The sequence below is a fragment of the Blastomyces dermatitidis genome (genome assembly GCF_000003525.1).
Source record: "Blastomyces dermatitidis ER-3 genomic scaffold supercont1.7, whole genome shotgun sequence".
NCBI classification, from domain to species: domain Eukaryota; kingdom Fungi; phylum Ascomycota; class Eurotiomycetes; order Onygenales; family Ajellomycetaceae; genus Blastomyces; species Blastomyces dermatitidis.
The window spans coordinates 2,643,565-2,665,766 of NW_025544780.1; the positions used below are offsets into that span (position 1 = coordinate 2,643,565).

General features: G+C 42.2%; 6 protein-coding genes across 6 annotated transcripts; 3 read left to right on the plus strand and 3 right to left on the minus strand.

Moving 5' to 3' along the window:
• Positions 1 to 397: 397 nt before the first annotated feature.
• On the plus strand, positions 398 to 1,723 carry BDCG_06879 (uncharacterized protein; the record flags this gene model as incomplete). The annotated part of the gene is made up of 3 exons (XM_045422634.1): positions 398 to 773; positions 915 to 1,090; positions 1,157 to 1,723. 3 exons carry the CDS (start codon positions 398 to 400, stop codon positions 1,721 to 1,723), a joined length of 1,119 nt encoding a protein of 372 aa, XP_045278231.1.
• A 771-nt stretch (positions 1,724 to 2,494) lies between these two features.
• On the minus strand, positions 2,495 to 5,191 carry BDCG_06880 (V-type proton ATPase proteolipid subunit). The gene is made up of 6 exons (XM_045422635.1): positions 4,909 to 5,191; positions 4,804 to 4,816; positions 4,503 to 4,632; positions 4,257 to 4,413; positions 4,063 to 4,166; positions 2,495 to 3,932 (listed from the first exon to the last, which is right to left on the minus strand). The coding sequence occupies exons 1-6, from the start codon at positions 4,923 to 4,925 to the stop codon at positions 3,868 to 3,870; spliced, it is 486 nt and encodes a 161-aa protein (XP_045278232.1). The 5' UTR covers positions 4,926 to 5,191; the 3' UTR covers positions 2,495 to 3,867.
• Positions 5,192 to 5,269: 78 nt separating this feature from the next.
• On the minus strand, positions 5,270 to 7,670 carry BDCG_06881 (uncharacterized protein). The gene is made up of 2 exons (XM_045422636.1): positions 7,124 to 7,670; positions 5,270 to 7,000 (listed from the first exon to the last, which is right to left on the minus strand). The coding sequence occupies exons 1-2, from the start codon at positions 7,565 to 7,567 to the stop codon at positions 5,378 to 5,380; spliced, it is 2,067 nt and encodes a 688-aa protein (XP_045278233.1). The 5' UTR covers positions 7,568 to 7,670; the 3' UTR covers positions 5,270 to 5,377.
• A 1,764-nt stretch (positions 7,671 to 9,434) lies between these two features.
• Positions 9,435 to 9,939, plus strand: BDCG_06882 (plasma membrane proteolipid 3; the record flags this gene model as incomplete). Its single annotated transcript, XM_045422637.1, has 3 exons — positions 9,435 to 9,451; positions 9,616 to 9,750; positions 9,918 to 9,939. 3 exons carry the CDS (start codon positions 9,435 to 9,437, stop codon positions 9,937 to 9,939), a joined length of 174 nt encoding a protein of 57 aa, XP_045278234.1.
• Positions 9,940 to 12,938: 2,999 nt separating this feature from the next.
• On the plus strand, positions 12,939 to 15,395 carry BDCG_06884 (uncharacterized protein; the record flags this gene model as incomplete). The annotated part of the gene is made up of 1 exon (XM_045422638.1): positions 12,939 to 15,395. One exon carries the CDS (start codon positions 12,939 to 12,941, stop codon positions 15,393 to 15,395), a length of 2,457 nt encoding a protein of 818 aa, XP_045278235.1.
• Positions 15,396 to 17,128: 1,733 nt separating this feature from the next.
• Positions 17,129 to 17,332, minus strand: BDCG_17422 (uncharacterized protein; the record flags this gene model as incomplete). The annotated part of the gene is made up of 1 exon (XM_045426551.1): positions 17,129 to 17,332. The coding sequence occupies one exon, from the start codon at positions 17,330 to 17,332 to the stop codon at positions 17,129 to 17,131; it is 204 nt and encodes a 67-aa protein (XP_045281889.1).
• Positions 17,333 to 22,202: the final 4,870 nt, after the last annotated feature.

Below are 22,202 nucleotides of genomic sequence, written 5' to 3' on the forward strand. Positions count from 1 at the left end.
CTTTTGCCCTCCCAATGTTATTTTTCGTACATGTGAATTATCACATACATAAGCACACTTACACTTTATGGTTTACTATATATAAAAAGTGATATGGGGAACTACACAATTTCATCTACTCTTCAGATATTCCAGGTCAAAAAGAAAAGAAAAGAAAAAAAGAAAAATTAGATTATGTAATGGTGGCAATTCTGCGCTTGTCCCGGTTAGGAATAAAACTCTAAAGGGCTTTTGCTCTTTCACTCTTTCAACATCCAACCTTCACATCCGGAACAACGCTCCAGCAGCATTCCATTCTCTCCTCTCTCTCTTCGTCCTCCCTCCTCCATTTAACTGCGCACTCGCACAAGAGTTTCTCTTTACTAAACTCGTGCGACTGCATTTCAAGATACCAGCCATGTTCTCGTCGTCGGCTCGCTTCGTCGCTCGATCGAACCCGGCCATCTCTCTCCCGGTTCCGGCTCGTGCCTCCACCGCCGTGATCGTCGCTGCAACAGGTGGCCTGTCGAGTCCCCGTAGCCAGCAACGTCGATACTCATCTTCGAAGCCTCCCGTTCCCCCAAGCGACGGCTCCCGGGGCATCGATGCTTCGTCACAGTCTCCCACCAAGAGCGTGAACCCGTCGAGCAAGGAGGGTGCCGAGAAGCGCGAGGGGAAAACGGCGAAACGACGAGGTGGCAAAGATAGCAGCAATGTCTCCGCCAAATCGAAGAATAATGAGCCCTTCCTAAACCTCCCCAGCGTGCCCTCTACACAGCATCTTCATCCTCATGGTTAGTTTGTGACTCAACTCTGCGAGCGTTCATCTTCTTTTGCCGCCCTCCGAGCTCCAACATTGTGTCACGTGGTTTTCCATTTGAGCGATGACACAATTTTAATGGAAAATGGGCTTTTTGGCTAATATCTTGCTGCAGATATCCATGTTGCATCCTTCTTCTCAGCGCATCGACCGATATCCGTCACAACCTCCGTACCATCGAATTCCAACCCAGACGCCTTTAACGCCATTTTCTCATCGAAAAAACCGTCCAAGCCTCGTCCCAACGATGTCATATATACTCTCTCCTCAGCAGTTAATTCTATTGAAGGGGTATTACCCAGTACCCAATCCAGTCAATCTATAGGAAACAACAATTTAAGAAATGCTATCTCCCAGGGATCTGCCAAAACCGTCGAACCCGACCACCTAAGCAACGCCGATGACCTCCCAATCGAAGACCTCCGTATCTCCATCCAGGACTTCGCGAAGAAGCTCCGGCCTTTCAACCCCCCGCCACCCCCAGTTCCCATGGAAAATTTCGGCGAACAGGATAGCGCTACAGAAGCCGAAGCTGCTGAAGCCGCCGAATCGGAACTCCATGAAGGCGTGAGGGAACAAAGCTACTCCACCATCCTCACGATCACCGAATCCACACATGGTGACGGCCGCAAGACCTACGAAGCTCATAGCTCCCCCCTTGTCCGAATTGATAACAAGGACGCTCCGTCATCCTCCAACTATGAGGGTGAAAAAGTGATCCAAGACGAGGGGGGCTCGTTTTCGATATCAGAGCCGGAGATGGATCATCACCGACAACAACATCGCGTGCCGCGCTTGATGGGGCGGAGAGTCTACTACGCCATCAGCGTCAAGAGGCAGCGTAAGCTGAAGATGAAGAAACATAAACACAAGAAACTGATGCGGAGAACGAGGATGTTGAGACGGAAATTGGAAAAAGCTTAAAGGACCCTTTTGTTTTAGTATCAGTTTTTATGATTGCCCTAGTTTCCTAGTTTCTTGGCTTCTGTTACCATTTTGTATCTGTTTTCCGGTCATTAATGGGGATTTTCTAATTTGAACTTCTCCCTGGTTTATCTGGGCTTCTCTCCGCTGTTTCTCTCTCCCTTCCTCTCTCCGCGCTGTTCGAGTCATTTCTCTCCCCTTTCTGTTCCGCCATCCGTGGTTGTGGCGTAGCATCTGTGTTTAGGCTTCCATATTCTTTTTTTTTTTTTGTCTTTTTCATTGTTCCGACTGCCTTAGCTCTATGCCTTTGACTTAAACATATATACATATACAATCCATGTCTGTCCTTCTAAACCATAACTTGACGGGCTTTCTGCTACCTACTCAAGGCTATACTATACATACATGAATCAATATCATTCTCGACTTTTTGTTATTGACATTTTCTATTTACTTTTGCCGGGTTTGTATTCTTTTTTACTTTGTCATTTTCCCTTTCTTCCGCTCTGGGGGTTCTCTGATCTACGTGGTGGTGTATGTTCTTAGTATTCTCCAATCTTGATGGTTCAAGGGCTATCAGGGTAAGATCATATGTTTTGTTTCCTTCTCCTGGAGCCTTCTCTTTTCTATTGTGTGGGTACGCGCTCTTCAGAGGCCTGCATGCCATGATAAAAAGCATTCGATATACGGAATAGAAAAAGGACAAGCAAAAAAAAAAAAAAAAAAAAAAAAAAAAAAAAAAAAAAAACCCGCTCATGATGGGATAGAAACGAGAGAAATTCCATCCTACAAAGATAAGACGGCTTATTGAATGAAACCAACCTTATGAGTATAAAATTGTGCTTGTTACAGAACTATCCATATCTCCATTAATCAATATATCCTTTACAATAAGCATAGTTACTTGTACTATTTCACACCAACTATTCTATGGATTTGCGACAAGGTAGACCTGCTTGCTATATGTAATCGCGCCCTCGGAGAATAATGTCACTCGCTCTGCACATAAAACTGCATCCATCCACCAACAAATCCATCTCTCTTGAAAACACAAATAAAGCCGACATGAAGAAATAAAGCAGCAAATGAATGGTAAAGATGATAAATAACCGAGAAATAAATAAACCATACAGAAAACGAGTACATATAACAAAAGAGGAGAAGAAGGCAATAAAAAGTGAGAGAATAGGATTCAAATATATTCACTGAGCTGCCAAAATGACCCAAGGACCCAAGGACATCATGTCCTCATGGCCTTATATCCCGCATCCAGCAACTCTCCAGCCCCCTCCACTACTCTGGAAATGCAAAAACATAGTTACCGTGGGGGAAATAAAAGGGGGAAAACAGAGACAAAGAAGTAAACAGGAAAAAGGGAAAAGATACGGGAATACAAGGATGCGTCCATTGTAAGCCCGCGTCCGTAGCTCTAAAAGTCAAAACAGGAAACCGGAACTAGGAAACCGATGCTTCATTCCCTCCACACGTTGCCATCTTAAAAAACAAATAATTGATAATCCTACCCTGTCCTTCCGCTTCCCCTCCGCATAAAATAAATCCATTCGAAAAAGATAAAGACAAAAAAAAAAAAAATGATATGTAAGATATACAATTACATGTTTCAGTTTTCCACATCCATCCCCTCACCATCGTTCACGAAAACCTGACGAACGAGCCAAGCCAGACAAAATATGTAGATGTATAATATTGTCCCATAAATACGGACACAAACAGACAAGACAGACAGTCAAAACTGAGCTAGCACTTCCCGAAGCTTCGGGTGAAAATGAAAAATGCAAGATCACATAAACAGAAAACAGGAATAACCGCAGACCGGGGTGGGGGGTGGGGTATGGGGGAAATAAACATAAAGCATGTGGTGTTGCAAGGACGATAAAAGAAGAGTATGATATGGTAGAAGATATTGGAGTGTTTTATTGATTTCTCGGATGTGGTTGATTGTTATGATTGATTGTGGTTGATGATATATGTATCCAAACTTTGGTTGTCATGAACTTTTCGATTAGATGCGATAATCCCGGGTTGGTCTGGACTCCCTTGAACACAAGGTAGTTTGTTCATGAGGAGGGCCAGTTCCCAGGCTGTTGTAAAGTTGGCGGTTGATGGGGGTGTTGTCGAAGAGTTTAACAAACAGCATCGAGATTGGCGCGGGAGTTCATCAGGAGAGCTACGATGAGACCGTACAGACCTGTGTTGAATTGCATATTGTTAGGATCACGAATGATATATTTAAGGATTCATCGTTGAGGTCAAGAAATAGCAGGAGTGGGGAAGATACGATAGCAGAGGGAAGTAAGGAAAGAAAGGAGATAACACACCCAAAACTTCAGCGAAAATGAGAATCAAGATCATGGCGACGAAGAGTCTGTTTTGTTGAGCTGTTCCTCTGATACCCGCATCTCCGACGATTCCAATCGCAAAGCTATATCATATTGGAGGAAGAGGGGAATATGTTAGCCTTAGCTATTCGGGTCTCCCCTGGATAAGTCTTAATTCGGATTGGAAAACATACCCAGCAGCCAAACCAGCTAAACCAACGGACAACCCAGCACCCAGCTGAATGAATCCAGTGTATAGTGGGAGATTTGGCCTTAGATCATTGGCAATGAGAACTGATACGACCAATCCGTAAATACCAATGATACCAGCCATGACAATGGGGACGATATCTGTTTGTTTCCACCGCAGAAGCATTAGTCTTTTTAAGCTCTGTGTATGCATATATATAAAAAGAGACATTTGGATAACGAAATCTTACTTTTAACAATCAGATCGGGCCGCAGGACAGAAGTTGCGCAGACACCGACGCCCGCTTTGGCGGTGCCATAGGCAGCACCGAAACATGTGAAGACGATGGCGGACGTGCAGCCCAGAACACCGAAGAAGGGCTAATTCGGGTTGTGAGTTTCCGGAGTCTACCGTTAGTACTTTGCTGCAAGATATGAAACAGGGCATGGGTGCGTGGCTACGGAGGAGGAGAGGATATCCCAACGCAAAGCCGCTCCGCGTCATGCAAAGCTATATGACAGTACGGTCGGAACGGGGTTTTTTTGACATACCGCGTAGACGGGGCTAGAGGTGGAAGGATAACGTTAGCGTCATGGTCTATAGGAAGTAAGATCTCTTAAAGGTTTTCAAAGGTACGTGGTTGGAGGACAGCTTACCAGAGATCTGTAGGCATTTTGGAGGTGGCAGGGGTTGAACGGAGCGAGTTCTCCCGGTTAGATATTAATAGCGGAGAGTCCGGTTTGATATGGGAGTCTCGTAGTAGAGATGGGGAGACGGGTGGGAGGAAGACGGTGGTGAGTGTCGAGGGTCGAGCTGGAGGTTGTTGCGGTTGGACTGGGTGAGGTTGGAAGGTTGAAGCCAAGGTTGAGAGAGTGCGCACTTGGCCAGGGCTGGCGGGAGCTGCCTGGAACGGCTTAGCGTTGTTGTCACGGGATATCCGTCACCTGATCCATTGATTGCTACCTAGGTACCTAGGTACGGAGTAGGTACTAATACTCCGTACTGTACTATATCAGATATCCATTCAGAATCTATTTATTATTTTTGATAGGTTGTAGTATATGTACATGTACAGATCGTCACTTCTATGATATCGTACACAAAAGGGTCTAGGCTTCCCTTTACTCAACAGATTTCAATCATGATTCTCGACCCAGGGACATCGATTTTAGTCCCATGCACCAGTTGCCCAGGACCTACTCTATCGTTCCTATTCTCAGACACCATTTCATTAAATATAGAATAAACCAAACTTTTCTCTGACAGCGCTCCAAAATAATTCGGTACAGTGACTATTCCACCGTCACCGTCACCATCGCCACCAGACACAGAGGCTTGATCAGTATCAGTATCAGACATCTCCTCTCCATACTCCGCCTCAGAAGATGGAATGACTCCAAACGATACTTGCATTGTTCGTTTCTCCTGACCGGCATCAATTGCGGGGGTCTTTTTTCCCTTCTCCGTCGCCGATGAAGAAGCCCGTAGGCTATCCAAGGGGGCCACCAAAAACTGCACCGTATCTCCCTCTTTCGCAATCTCAGAGAGATCCGTCGTGAGCCGCCCATCCTTGAACTGTATCGACCCCGGAACAGCTTCATCGAATAGGTTCGCCATCACCGCACGGTCCTCCTCGACTTCTGCTGCTGCCTCTGAACCGGGGGCCGCCTCTTCGAAGATTTCATGTACTGGCCGAACCCGACCGGAGCCCAAAGCGACGTGTCCGGCGGTTTGGTAACTATATTCCGGATCTAATGATAGAAGTCCTTGCTTTTTACCCCACCCGCCTCCTCCGCTCACTACACGGTGAAGCCTGGCACCCTCATTGATGACAACAAGTGGATCAGCAGCAGGCATGCCCGAAGCAGCGTGGGGCCCGTCCTGTGGTGAAACAGGCTGCACCAGAGCCCAAACAGCCACCCGCTGATTTTGCAGGTTATTTGCCTCAAGATACGCTGGAAGCGCTTTCTCCAGCTCTGCCGATGCGTGTATTGTTGAGCTCGATCCCTCGTCCTGGCGTCGGAGCTGACTGATGATATTTCCCATGCTTGTGGTTATTACCCGCGGCTTCGTTACTGGGCGGAGAGGCACACGTGCAGTGACTTCGTGAGGTTTCGTTGCACCGTTGATCTGGCAGCTAAGGAGATTATATTCCTTGTCTAGCGTTAGTGTGGGAGAGGTATGGCTTGAGTCTGGGTGTGAGCTATAGCGCCAGCGCGAGGCAAGCATTGTACGGGGTTTGCCGTTCAGGAAGACGGTGTTTGCCAGTCGAATGCCAACTTCCACGAATGAGGTTACTACTGGAGAATCCCTTTTCGTAGGTATTTGACGATACAGGTAGGATAATGTAGGTTCCGTTTCAGGAGTAGACATGTCACGATTTTGAAGCGACCGGGCCACCTTGGCCGTCAGAGCATCTCCGTCCGCGAGAAAGAGAGATATACCTTCATACTCGTGTTGCCCAGCTAGTTTATCTCCGCATTTTTTCCCTTCGCGTAAAATTGAAATTGTGCTAGGAACGGGTAGTTTATCTACGACCGCTACCACGGAATAGACAAAGCTAGCGTGTCCGCCAGAAATGTTGGGTCGCGTGTTTTGGAAAAGGTGCGTTATCGATTCGCGTAGGAAGGAATGGGGGTTCACTACCCAAGAAGCAAACGCGGGGGTCACGAGTAAGACAGGGACAGTGTGAGAGATGTCGTCGCTCTGTGGAAGGCTTGGTAGTTTCGACATCACATCCGAGGGCATCTGCATCCGTTACCGAAGTAAACTGTTAATGTATGTACGACAACTTAAAGTTCGAAAGGAAACGGCAAACTGCGTAGCTCAGCCCAATTGGAGAAACAGAGCAAATCAAAATGCACAACTCACCACCCGCGTTGGATCCTTTATAAACCAAGTAGCGCTTCTAGCACCCGGTGTCGTCTTCACCCGTGCCCCGGAGCTTGAACACAGACCCTGTGTCCATTGGAGCGGATACCCATCATACCCATGCCCATACCCGAAACCACCAGCATAAGCACCATTATTCGCCTTCAACCGTCTCCCATTTCCCTTCCCCGTCGCCAGCTTGCCGCTGCCGCTGCTATAGCTCCGGTGCACCCATAACCCCGAGAGCGAAACCGCTGCTGTTCCCTGACCGGTAGACCCCAGCAAGCAACCACTGGCCAGGAGCCGCGTCACACCTTGGCCGGCGAAGCATTGGTGGAGTGGTGACATGTAAGAAGGGGCATGGAGGGGTCGATGCGGGGTGATTGATTGTTGGGAAGAGAAGCAAGCTGGATGATTTTGGCGCCAGATGAGATGCATCAGCATCAACAAACATATCTTGGTTCAACAAATTAACTCGCCAAGCTCAGCCGAGCCCTCATTGGTTCCTGCTGCTTCGCGTTGGTTTGCTGAGTTTGCTCAGTTTGTATAGCCCAGTCTCACGCGTATTATTAGTTAGTCATTTATTTATTATTATCTCAAGCTAAGCCCTAGTTACTACGCCTTATGCAATGTGGCTTGGGAGATTCAATCCAAACCCAACCCATCCAATCACTCACTCTTATATATTACGAAGACACATTTGCTGATTACACAATCGGGTTGGGCTGGGCTATGCCCCATTGTGATTGGCGCCTAACATCAGGGCTAACTGTTGGGGGTCCCGCGGTTGATCGGCCCTTCTACCAGCAGTGCGCTGGTGGTGATCGAGCTCTTTTGCCCCAGTAGCCTACACTAACTAAGCCCGTGCTGTAATGATTTCCTAGTATTTCATAACTATATCCGCCGTTCATTGGGATTTGTCTGTTCTTTCTCAGTTTTCAATTTTCTTTTCTCTTTTTTGAGGAAAACTGCAAAAAAGTAGCGCTGAACGATGATCGAGATCTTGAGGCCTGGATAAGGGAAGAGTGTGGTCAGGGGGCTATCTGCCTTAGTATGTATGTCTTTCATTAACTGCACAGCCGTGATCATTCTAGCAACACAGAACAATATATAGATACGTCAAGTGACTAACTGGCAGTCCCGAAAACGAAAATGAAACAAAGAGACGCTGTCGGAACATTCGAACATCCCGTTCGGGATCTCCTCCTGCTACTTCGGCATTCCTAGGGCCCAATTCAGAATCCCGAACAAATCGCTCGCCGTGGGCAGAAGTGCTCGGCCGTGACTAGGGCAGCCGAACGATGACGTCACCGGCTCGGCACTGCCAAAAGGGATAAAAAGTTGGCCACTATTATACACACTCACTCATACCAGCCTTGCCACTCACTGGGTCACTGCCCGGATGAACCCTGGTGTGGCGGCACTATGACGTTGCCTGCGCTAAAACCACATCATATCATCCAGTGTCTTGTTCTGCAGATAGTTATGTCACTGTAAGGCTAAATGCACTACAGATTTAGTTATACACAGACGGTCAATAAGGAGACCACCACGAGAAGAATTAAGAGTGGAGGCATATTCTTTTTGATCCAACTGTTTCTACAGAGTAACTAGTTACCCATTACAGATTTATTTGTTTCGCGGAAGAAATCCAGACCAGCAGCTTGTGTGGCGTGCCGGCTGCGGCGCAGCGGTTATGTACCGTACCGTGCGAATTGGACTGCTTAACCCCGTAGCAACAGAAACTAAGAATTATCATCTCCACTCCTCATGACGAGGCTTTGCAGGGCTGCAGATCTACAGTGTAGGAGAAGAAAATCCGTTCTGTATTTGTCCAATCCAGTCCAAGCTAGAAAAAAACAAAACTAGTGTTGCTCCGGAATGACGACGATGTTTTGTCACAATAATAAGTATTAATAACTAATCAGCTGGTAGCTGCCACAATACATAATACATAATAGCAATAATAATAATAATTATCATAATATACACTGCGGTGTCTTTGTTTTCTGGGCCCGGATTTTCCATTCCCAGCTTTTTTTTTTTCTAGTCTTTCTTTTTTCCCGGGGAGTATTTAAATAACCTTACTTCTCCCCCCTCCTTGTTTGCCTTTTTCTTTCTTGCCTCTTTTCTTCCTCCCTTCCCCAACGTCATTCCTGCTTCCCATCAACCACCAAAACAAACAAATAGATATTTAATATTTAATCCCACAAACCCGACCTATAAATAAATCCACCAAGACCCTATACATATATATAGCAGCTCGAATTACTATTCTCCGCCCTTTTATCCCTCCCAACACGCCGTCACCATGGCTTTCACCGCATCGTGAGTATCTCCCCGTCGCTTCCGGGACTGGCTATTTATCGCCCAGCCCAGCCCACAATCCCACCAATTCGAAGGAAAACGGATGAGAAATGAAATAGAAATTAAATAAATATTATAAAAAAGGGAATATTACACTTGCTAACAAACAATTCCTATCCATATAGAGATATCTGCAAAATCATCTTCGCCATCCTCCTACCACCCGTCGGTGTCTTCCTAGAACGCGGATGCGGGGCAGACTTGCTCATCAACATCTGTTTGACCGTCCTGGGCTACATCCCTGGCATCATCCATGCTCTGTACGTCATATCTCTCTTTGTTCTGTCCCCTCACCTATTGTTATTACTATTACTATTATTATTACCATCATTATTATATCTCCCAAGGCTATTCTATCTGGTATATATATATATATACATAAATATGTGTGCAAAACACCAGCTAACCTCTCCACCTCGCCGCACAGATACATCATCCTCAAATACTAGCCCTGCGATGATAAATGAACGATTAATTCAGCCTGCTGCATCTCTTTTCTTCTCTCCTGCAATTCCAGCTCCCTACCCATTTCCGCTCCGTTCCGCCTTGTTCGAGAACGTTCACCTTGGTTTTTCTCAATTTTGCCACCAAACCAACCTGATACCAATGCCAATCACACCTAAAATACATACACCCATGAAGGCCCTCTCTCCGCACGCTTCCCTTAGTTGATTAAAAATAACTATATATATCCGCGCAATTCCTCATCCTTCGTCGTCGCCGGAAATCCTCACTAGCCTATCTTAGTTTCTCTCTGCCTTTTTCAAAATACGACCTGCCTTTACATGAATTTATGCGAAAAATAGAGGGAAAAAAATCATTAAATGAAGGCGGAAAGGAGGAAACCTGTTCTCCTAGTGCTTCCTAATTTCTCTATCCACGCAGCGGGAGGAGCAACGGATGGGAGGATAGGGTGCTTGATAGGAAAACCTGCCCTTTTTTCTTTTTTCTTTTTTTCTTTTTTGTTCATATCATAAGTTGCATTGGCTAGTTATGGGTTCTTGAGGGGGTGGGAAGAGGAGGCGCTTTGGTTTGATCGATCCCATGTCTCTCCTTTTTGACCTGTTTAGCTTTGTTTAACGCATATATATATATATTTTCCCCTTTTAACGGCCAAAACCTGTTTTTGTTGTTGTGTCTTATTATATTTTTAGTGATACCAGTTCCTCGTCCCCACCCCCCAACTCTATCCATGATTTTGTCAAGGTTTCTTCGTCATTCCTCCCTGGTTCTGCCCCGCTTTCTTCTTTTCTTTAAAATAGTTGGCCGAATTAGTCTCATCCAATCTCTCTCTCTCTTTATCCCCGGGTTTATGCGTTACATTTTGCACTTTGCGCTTCTCGCTGATTCGTATTCTCTCGCGTTCGCATTCATACTAATGCACATTGGCTTCCAAACTTTACTAGATTGAACTAAGTTTTTGATTGTCTGGTTGATTTGATTTGCGGCATGGTGGAATGAATTGTTTAATTGTACAGTAGTGTTTTATTTTTTACATGGCAATGTGCAGAGAAGTTTTTTTAAGTAATCTTTTTATTTTTCTCTTCCTTTTCGGTTGTGCTTGTTGTGCTTCGTTGGAGAGGCGGATATATATTTTTGAAGTACTGGTTCGTGCTTTTGGTCGTGCGGTTCCTATGACCAAGCATGAGAGGTAACTTATATACATGCTCCTCCTCCGCCTCTCAGTTTTGTAATTGGGACTGATAACTAGTTATTCAACATGTTAAAAGTATTGACCTAGCAGTGCTGCCACTACTCTGTAATCGAGATTGTGTTCTTCAGGAGCGACGAACCAACCGCAGCCACCAAGCTAAATTTTGAATTTAATGCACGGAAGATCTAACCGCCAGCCACGCCGTAGAATGAAGAATTTCCAACCCCAATTCTTGCCATGTTTATGTTTCACGCCTGAGGCGCGTCGCGAAAACACGGAAGTGATGTCATCAGCGCCAACAGTTCACTTAAATACCACGTGACCGCCGTCCTCTGTTAGCCGCCCAACCCTCGGCCCCTGAAACGCCTTTGACCCTGGCTGGCGCCTGGCCTTGACGACCTCACAACCTCGGCGCTTAAGCAACGCAGCCCCAACCCAACCACCCCCCTCATCCAACAACCTCCCATCACGCTGCTGTGTTTGCGGCGTTTCAGCACGGCGCCTAGCTACGGAGTACTCTCTCTCCAGTATCTCCAGTCCTTCCTCCTACCACTGCCATTTCTGTCTCTGCTCGAGGCGCCGATGGAAGGGGGAAGGGGGAAGGGGGAAGTGGGAAGTGGGAAGTGGGCGGTTGGCCTGGCCTGGCATGACATGACATGGCATGATATGTTAATTGCTCCATTGCTCACATCGGATCTTTTCGTATCGCTGGCCAGGGGGGTGGTCGGTTGCTTAGCGAGGTCATCCTATAGGATGGACGGAATGGAATTGGAGATGGTGGTTTGTTTGGTTTTGTGATGTGGGCGCGTCCCTCCGTTGGGCCCTGCTACCTCGTGGCTAGGCCTGGCCGGGGGATGGATGTGGTGATTATGCGTCTCACTACCTGATTACTGACTGATGACTTTCTTCTGGGTGACGTGACGGAAGGGGGGTGAGTGTGTGGACATGCCGTTTTTTGTTGGTTGGCTGGCTCTATGATTTCCGGCTCTCGTTGTTTTCGATCTTGACTCTGTTCGGGTAACAAATGACCGCCAACTCTGCTGCTACTCGAATGGATATCCACTCCCCGTTTCTGAAGAACGGTGGTGGTTGTGGTGGTGCTGTTTGCTGATGGGTTCTAAAGAGATCGCGCTCGGCGCTCGCGCGCTTCGGATTTGGATAGAGGGGGTGGGGTCCATTTTATGTCTGATCCGTTGTTTATTATTATTTACTTTTTTTATTTTATTTTATTTTATTTTACTTCTCCGCTTCTTTTCTTCTCTTTCTTGTTTGTCCTGTTTCCCTCCCCTTGTTTCGTTTCCATTTCTGCTCGATTTCCTTTGATATAGCATTTTTCTGTGCTACTTTACTACCTTGCGTCAGCGGGTCTTTTTAAACAACAACCCTTGTATGCTCACATACGCCCATCATTTTTACCATCTCTTTCCTTCTTGGTATTTCACGCCTATTATCTATTGGGTCTGATATTCCTCCGTGCGGAAAGCTAGCTCTTGTATCTGTGCTACTGGTTGTACTACGACGATGAGCCGATCCGGGTGAATATAGAGGGTTCGTTTCTCGACAGCTTAGGCTGACAGGAATCGGTACGTCGTATGGGAAAACGCAGTGTGTCTTTGGAACCCGCTTTTGTGGGGCTCAAAGCCCTCTGGTCTTTATATCTTCATGACACTGTTGCTCGAGTCCTTTCCATCCTTGCATTGTGGTGCATTCACAATATTCACAGCTTACAGCGCCGCTCAATGCTGGGATACCTAGCTCACTTCTTTTTCTCTCACCTAGAGCTGCTACACCAGCATGTCGCGCCGTTTTCCGGCCCTAGCAGTCGTTCTACAGCTTGCAGTTGCAGTACACAATCCGTTTTGCCTGGCAGATCATATCTCACCCCGTGCCACAACTATACCTAGGGGGGGTTTTGTACCCGCCTGCGCACAGGGTTGCCTGCTCTCCTTTTTAAAATTAGACTTCCCCGCTGCGGCCTGCCCGAATTCACGCGACCTATCCTGTCTCTGCACCAGAAGATCTACCACGGGGTTTACGCTTGGTGAAGGTGCCCTGCGTTGTGTGTACGCCTTCTGTTTGAACCCTGGTATCCGGGAGCTCCAGGTATATGCCATCTGTTCTGGCATCCGGAACGCCCTTCCAAATACCCATACTGCAATCACCATCACATCTACAGCCATGACGACGACGCAAGCAGATCCATCCCCTTCAACAACCGTTTCCGAGACCACCCTCCCCACAACTTCAACCCTGAGCACTACCTACTCATCCACTTTGACAACGCCAACTATTTCAAGTACTAGCGCAACACTTCTATCAACTGCCTTATCATCATCCAGTACTCTGGCCCCTCTGGATCCAACCGGACTTCCACCCGGACTCCCCGAGCCTCCTGCAGCCAATGATGAACCATCCATGACCAGTGCCCAGGTAATAGGGGCTTCCATCGGAGGTGCAGTTGCAGGTGCATCGTTATTGGCCTTGATCATATTATTACTCTTAAAGAGCCGCCGAAAAAGGATGATGGCAGCTCATGAGAGCGAATTCGAAATTGGCGGGCAAATGTCCGAACCCACTCCACAGGGTTCTACAGCGGGATATCGGGGTGGCCCGACTCTCGGATCCCCCATTGGCATATACAACGAACCAGTCGCTCGTCGGCTTACCCATCCATCTAACACTACCAAACAATCAGAAGCTACTTCCCCAGATGCTGGTAACTTTCCGTATCCATATCCCGCCTACAGCCATAGCGGGAGCGATGATGCGAGTTTATCGACCCCCAATGCGACAAAGTCTAAATCGCCTCGTAGAATATCGCAATTGCTACCGGAAAAACCCAACTACGAGGTATACTCCTCGCAGCATCCGATTACGGAACGCTTGGGACGCCGCCCGGAAAGTTCGGCCACAGTATTTGAAGAAGATTATGATGGGGATAGGAAGGCCCTTCTTGCGGCAAACAGCCACTGGCCCACCGCACATCCAGGCGGCGGATATAAAAATATGTCTGCGTACAGGAATTATTCACAACCGCAGCAGTTTGGTATTCAATACACGACTTACCAGAATACTGGGAGACATCAGCCGCAACACCGGCAACGGCCGCAGCCTCCAACGTTAAGACTAGTAACCCCCGCCAGGAGCAACTCGTACCAGGGTCGAACAAATATGGCCACCTCGCCTCCAAAGGTTATGTACCAACGCGTGGATTCGGGATTATCCATGCGATCCAACGGGACAAGGCTGGGCGGACATCCGAATTTATACCCACGGGCTGGAGCTGGTGCTGGTGCTGGAGCATGGAGGCATGGTGGATCAGTCGACCTAAATCGACGACGACCGAACGATCGAACGTCCGCCGGGTCAGTTACAAGTTTTGAGTCCGTGGATATGAATGACGGGAATAGGAATGGTAATGCAGGGATTGTCCCCAAGCGCACCACCGTTCGCCTCAGCCCTGTCAGGGAAAGGCCAACATCCCCGGATCCGAATGCGTACCCGGCACCACTATCCAGGCCAGTGAGGTACCCACCAATGAACGGACGATCTGCATCAACTAGTTATAATTTTCAAGGGCAAGGATATAGTGAAAGAGTCAACGACGTGACTATGGGGAATGGAGCGAATGGCGGCAACTCACGTTTATATCCATATCCGTATCCGTATCCGTATCGTAATCCCGCTGGTACCACAAATAACATTCCCAAATTTCCGAAATTCCATCAACCACTCCGACCGCCAATACCTCGCCCTCAGCCGGAATCGCAAACACAGCCACAACCACAACCACAACCACAGCATCAATACTCACCACCCACCCTCAATGAACCACGAAATAGCCGAACCAGCAGCAACAGCAATAGCAGTAGCAACAACAGCCTCCTAAGCAAACGCCGCGGAGAAGCCATGGCAGATAAGATGGAGAGCGAGCTAGATGTCGACAAAGCAAGCAGACGCCGTCCCAGCCCTTTGAATTCTGGGAGCAAGTCGGAGAGTGGTGCTGGAGCGGCGGCACAGGGAGGACTGAGGACGCCGTTGCCGTCGGTGGGTTTTAAGGCGCGGCAGAACAGGCAGGCGCAGGAACGACAGCAGCAGAAGCAGCAGCAGCAGCAAGGGAGGCGGGATAGAGATATGACTGACGATGATAACGTCGCTGATGTGGAACAACAGTCTGACCTGCTAGGATCGCAGGGGCGGAAATTGACGCCCACGAGACGCGGGCCGGATTTATATCTTAATGTCGAGTGAGATGGATGCTTTTCATCTTATCATTTTTCTTTCTGTTTCTGTTTTTGTTTGCTGGTTTGATTCATCGGGTCGTGAGGCCATTTTATTCTTATAAAATCGTACTCGAGTACCCATCAGTTGTTCCCCCTCCTTCTTTTTTCCGGGTGAAATGCCCAATTTACCAATACGTACGTACCTTGTTCGAATTTTGATGGATTTTCGCAACTCTTTTGGTTTTCTGGATTCTCTACACTGAAGAAAATGCATGTAGAGGGTGGATGTGTTTCTCAGCCCTTTTTCTCATGTTCATGTGCTATACGCCTATTCTCCCTTTGTATATGTACAAAAAATACTGCCATTTTCCTTGTGTTTATTTTATTGATATACCCCTGATCCTGGTCCAATCGTCCTTTTTGGCATTTGTACTGTACAGTTTACCACCATTTTCCCTTTCAATTACAACTTTTTTCTCTTTTATCCCGTTCTCTCCGTGTCTTGGGTCCGTTTAAGGAGACTTAATATTTCCCAGCATCGGTTGCCATACTTTCTATCGGTACAACCTAAGTTGCCCTTGGTATATAATGATTCCTGATAAAAGATACAGATAAAATTCATTTATGTACGAATATATGCACAACGATGTAGTATGCCACCTTAGAAATCCCCCCCAAGTAAACCGGGGACGAATTGCTACAGTTGTAGCCCTGAGCCCAACCTTTTAATTTCCTCACCTCTAAGATAAAACAAATGCAACTGACTAACTGGTTTTACTTCACTGGATCAATATTATTGTTATCGAATCTTCAAAATCCAAATCTTGCGGACCTGTGATTATTCAATCGCAAGATTGTGTTTGGCTTGGGTTGCTCATGGCATCACGTGGCAAGTCAGTCAGTCTCCATACGGGAAGAACGTAGGGTTATTACACGACCGGATTATGGTTGTTCCACCATTTCAATCAGCGACACGGTCGCTGAGCTGTAAATCATAGTATAATGATGAATGAATGATGGAATCATCATAAATAAGTGATAAACTGAAAAAATCAATTATCATATTAGTGATGTCACTGAATCCAATCTATATAATTACTAATTCTTAAAACTGTCTCATTCACTGATATTATTCTCTATTGAAAATCACAGACACTTCTATCTAAATTCTTCTGAATTGACTGAATCAAGTTTCTTTCATAGTCTTCATTCTCAGTCATGTTGCTCTCATTGATCACATCACTGAACTTGTGAATTGAGATTTACAGATTAGTCATGATCTGGAAAACACTGTCATCAGTTATCTGACATTTAGAAGTTGAGGTTTCAGAGTGATCAGACACTGAGTGTTTGAAAGTCTATATAATTATTAATCTCTGAATAAATCTGAGAATCATTTCACTGACTCTAGTTTACTGTTTCAGTGATTATTTCATAAGTCTGAGAACTCAGAACACTCATCAGAGTCAGAAGATTGAAGAAGAAGAGAGAGAGAGAATTAACAGTGATAATAGAAGAGCTGATAAGAATTACAGAGAGAGAAAGAGAATTATTACTATTAACAGATTTCTTATCACTGCTGCTCTCATCAACTGTATTACTAAGAAGTTTGATAATTATTTCAAATCAGTTTATTGTTTCATATATTTCAATGAAAATATACTGTACTTTCTCTCTAACACTGTTAATCAAGTTTGTGAGATTCTTTATTACTGCTTTTTAATTCTTATAATAATTATTAACTGATTTTAAGATCTCTCACTAAACAGCAAGCTTTGTATTTTCAATATTCAATTTTATCTTTTTAATGATAATTTTCTTCTTCTTTATAGTGATTTTCTTCTTTTCAATCTTCAATTTAACTCTTTCAATATTCAACTTGATCTTCTCAATTTCAAGTTTGACTTTTTCAGTGAAACTGATAAATGTATTTGAAGCTTTCAACACAATAGCTACACTCTTCATTTTTTGATTTTCTGCTTTCTATCAGCATGTCTTTGCTTTCTTGATTTGCTTGAATAAATTCTTTATCATCTTCAGTATGACTGACTTGACTGATTTCTTCATGACTGTTGAGATGATAAGATAAAACTCATAAGTTCAGACTAGGTTTTCAATTTCATCTTTGAATTTATCAGAATATATCACATAACCTTTCTTTTCATAATTACAGTTTGAACATGGCTTTGTACTTTCTTCAACTTTGTCACAAACAGCATCAATATAATGAGAAAAGATATATAAGATATAATATTCATATATTATTAACTTATCTGACTGATTGAGAGTTTTCAGCCTGATCACTGTCTCTTTCTCTTGTACTTTTACAGCTGCTGCATACATACACTTGAAAGTATCACTGATCATTTATGCTGCTGTTGTTGTTGTTGTTACTGTTGTTAATGCTGTTATTAATGCTGTTGTTAGTGCTGTTGTTGATGCTGTTATTAATACTGTTGTTAATACTGTTATTAATACTGTTGTTGATGCTGATGCAATGATTCACTGATATTCTTGCTGTACTGTGCACACACAGTATCTTATATTAGAACTTTTGATTCTTAAAGCTTTCTATTGCAACTGGCAGGATACTAACCTTGCTGAAGATGAGAAAAGGCTGAGTGAGCTGAATAAGCTGATAAATCAATGTTCATGTTGTGATATGATTGTGAGAAGAAAGAAGAAAGAAAAGAAAAGAAAAATGATAAGTTGATATTCTCTTTATATATATTGTTGATTCTTTTATAATGCTTTCATATTTCAGAAGACTTCTGAACACAATCAATTGATGTATCTGACAGATTTTATTCATATCTTATTTTCAGAATAAATACTTTCTGCACAGACTATCATTGAATGAACTACAGCTATTTTAAATATAAAATCATTTCTATTAATCAGAAATAAGTGTTTAACACACTGTCAGAAATATATCTACAGAATTTCAGATGAATAAGAAGATTTTCTGATACAGTGAAATCAGTGATTCTGCTGCAGTCATAATCATACAAATTTTAGAGAATATGACAATTTTTATCAGTGAATATCAAGGCAGGTATATTCTAATTATATATATTAAAGTATATATTAACTAATTTATATATAAAACTCATAGAAAACTAAATATATTGAAATAGAAATAAGTTGTGTCAGAACTCTCTGTGTCACTGAACACTCTACATCACAGGCCTGTCTTTTGTCAGAAGTGTATCTGAAAATTTTACCTTTTTTCACATCTTCTCTCATGCATCTTTCACTATATGTCTTTTTTTAACTGTCAGAGTATTCTGAATTGTCTCTGTAAAATCATCTCTAACAATTTATCAATATTCAGAAACATCACTTATAAGATCTCAAAATATCAGAATATCTTGTCATTGCAGTATAGCTTCAGTAGAATTTTCATTTATATCAGTATTATCAAATATTTTGACTTGAGTTGTCAGGTTTGTATATATCTCTATTTTTCAGAATCAGTTTCTTATTTCTCAGTCTGATGTTTTTCAAACTGATATTAACTTACATTTCATATATCATTGTTCTCACTCAGAGAATCAATCAAAGTCAATAATTTCTCACACTCAGTAAAAAACTAAGAAGAACTTTTCAGCAGTAAATGAATCATAAAAATAGTCAAAGATTATCAACTCTTCATAGCAGTTATACAATCTGATTATCACTGAACTTTCTCTGCTTTTTATCTTCTTCTGTTGAACATAATTCTATATCAATAAATAATTAGTTAAGTTGATCAGACAAGTTTTGATATCTCACTAAAAAGTTTAGATTTATCTAAGATTCTTCACTGAAAGGTCAAGATATCTCATCAGAGACTTGATATATTTCACTGAAAAGTTAAGATTTTTACTAAGATCTGAAATACTGAAAATACTTGTCTTCATTTCTTTCAATGTTCTTGACTTTCATGTCTTTATTATATCAAGCATTGTAATTCAGCTTGATGAGAATATGTATGAAATTTTATTCTTTATTTTCATTATCTCTGTAACTGTCTTGTTCAGATTGTTCTTTGAGAATATAAGAAAATATATTCATCTGATTTCAATACAAAGCTTTTGTTCTGTTGACTGAATTTTCTTCTCATACACTTCTGCATCTGAGTGCTGAATTCAGTGATATCTCTTTGACAGATCACTGAATATTGAGAATGAGTTTGATTTCTTATCTATCTGATATTCTTCATTAATGTCATTATGTTCATTCTATGATACAGATATATCAATATATGATTTCTTTTAAAATTGATGATTTATCTCAGTAAACCTATCAGATAAGAGAGTTTGAAGAGATCTATTAAACTGAGATCTATAGTCATGCTTATTTTCAGAATTTTGATAGAATTTTGATAGTATTCTGATAAAATAATCAGCTACTTGCAGGAATATAACAAAGAAAGTATGATTATTAATATTAAGATAATGTTTATCACTGATTGCAGCTCTTATTGATATATTTCTTTTCAGTAATTCAACCTCATCTCTTTATTTTATCAAGATCACTTATTCACTTCATTTATATCTTTTCAACTATGTAACTTTTTTCTACAAATCATATCAGAAAGCAAAATATTGTGTCTGTTTAATTAAAATCTGAAACACTATCTGCTATCTGTCTCTAGACAAGAATCTGAGAATGATTAATTGAAATTTCAACATCAGAGCCTCTCTTTCTCAGAAACTGTAAATGAAGATTTCACTGACAGTGATTCAGATAATAATGCTCTCAGTAAAGAAGTATTACTATTCTCAGTAAGTTTATCACTTTTGATGTCTCTATTATTATAAAAACTAACATTCTCTAAAGACAGAGTTATATAATGAGAATACTGCTGATAATGTTGAGTATATTGAGTGACTTTTGAAAGCAGCTGCTGAGGAGAATATTTCTAAAAATGATGATCAAGAGAATTCTGATGAGTCAGTTACTGATAATATTAAAATACTAGCTGCTGATGCAATTGCTGTTACTATTACTGATTAATTTATTGATTCTGATTCAGCAATTGATATATCTCACAAATGCAGTAACTTTGAAATGAATTCATTTATTCTGACAATGAGACTCTGAGCTGAAGAGTCAGATATTTCCTGAAAAAACTACAAATCACTACTGCAAATTCTGTGTTTATTGAAGAATACATCACTGATAAGTCTGCTCTCTGAAGATCTATCAACTCTGAAAAAGTAATACAGAGTATAATTTCTGATTTTATCAGTTAAGAAAACCTCAATTTCAATAGTGTTATCAATGCAAATATCAACTCTGAGTTCTGCTCAGAAAAATCTCACTGAATTCTTCATGAGATCACTCTACTTTTAAAATTCAATTCTCTTGATATCTGCTCTTCTCAAATCCTCAACTTTTCAGTGACAAATGTATATAGAAATGACAGAAATTGTCAACAATTTCACAGAGTTATGACAATTTCACAGTTGAGAGAGCTCTGTCAAATATTGTTTCAGCAACTTCATGCAATATTCATCAATAAATAAACCTCTTTTTTCTTTCAATTTTATTCAGTATCAGTGTGGGAATCTCAAATGCTACTGCAAATCAAGATTGAATAATATATCTTATATTAAGAGAGTGTGTTTTATCAGACATGATTGCTGACATTCAGACATGAAGTCTCATATAATAGTTCTGAAAGTTCAAGAAGCTGTTCACTATACTTCACAGACTGTATAAAGATTACTGTTCTTGAATTCATTATTTAGTCTCTTCAAAATAATCACAATGAAGAATGAGATGAAATATATCTTAATTACTTAAGTTCTCAATTAACTTGATATTCATATAAATACAGCATTTGAATCAGATTCTGATCTGTCAGTATATAAGAGTTAAGATCAGTATTTTCTTCATCAGATCATGAGAATTAAAACTGAAGTTATTGAGATATGATTATATTGCAAATCTTCACTGATTCAGACTGAGTTGAAAATTACAGCATATAGTCAAGATCTTTTGAAAAGCATATTTTACTCTGATATATAAGTTATTTCTCTGTCATATCAATTATTTATTGATGAATTTGATTTATATCAGAACATATACTGAAGCTTGATAAATTTTTATATAATTTCTGCACTAAGTACTGTTAAGCACTCAAAGTGAAACAATATTTTTACTCTAATCTTTGATTCTCATAGTATCAATTTTTCTGACACTGTCACTGCATTGTCACATGACTTATCTACATTAAATTGTGAGAAAGTTATGATGAATATCAGTAAAGAAAAGATGAGAATTATTGCATCTTATATTACATTTCTTGAAGATATACTGCAGTAAAATAGCAATACAGAGATCAAAGAATCAACTGTAAGAAGATTATGCTAAAGCTGCTTTATTAATGATAAAAATCAGCTGAATCTGAACTACAATCTATGTAATAACAGCTGATTTCATTATTATATACAACATCTTCAGTCTAAACTGAATAATCTGCTGAATCTCATACATAGAGAGTAAATATGTCAAGAGCAGAGTATAACAGCACAGACAGTGTCTCTTTTTCAAATATACTTAAGTTTGAATTTAATCTTCTTTTTTTCTTCTGATTCATATCATAGTGAGTTCACTGATATATCAGAGATTTCATACTTATTACTGATCAGTACTGTCTTATCACTGTATAATTAGCTAGAATACTTCTGAATATTACAGACATTCTCTTTTTCTCACAGTTGAAATTATCTGCAGTTGCTGATCACTCATCTCAAGAAGTATCAGCTTTAAGAACATGCTTAAGCTTTAATTATTATATCTCTTATCTTACAGTGTGAGCTCAGAGAGAAATAACTCAATCTGA

Coding starts and splice junctions, on each gene's coding strand:
- BDCG_06880 (XM_045422635.1), bottom strand. Junction 4,414..4,502: donor GCCCGATCTGATTGTTAAAA/GTAAGATTTCGT, acceptor GGAAACAAACAG/ATATCGTCCCCATTGTCATG. Junction 3,933..4,062: donor CATTTTCGCTGAAGTTTTGG/GTGTGTTATCTC, acceptor AATTCAACACAG/GTCTGTACGGTCTCATCGTA.
- BDCG_06881 (XM_045422636.1), bottom strand. CDS start 7,567: ATGCTGATGCATCTCATCTGGCGCCAAAATCATCCAGCTTGCTTCTCT. Junction 7,001..7,123: donor TAAAGGATCCAACGCGGGTG/GTGAGTTGTGCA, acceptor TAACGGATGCAG/ATGCCCTCGGATGTGATGTC.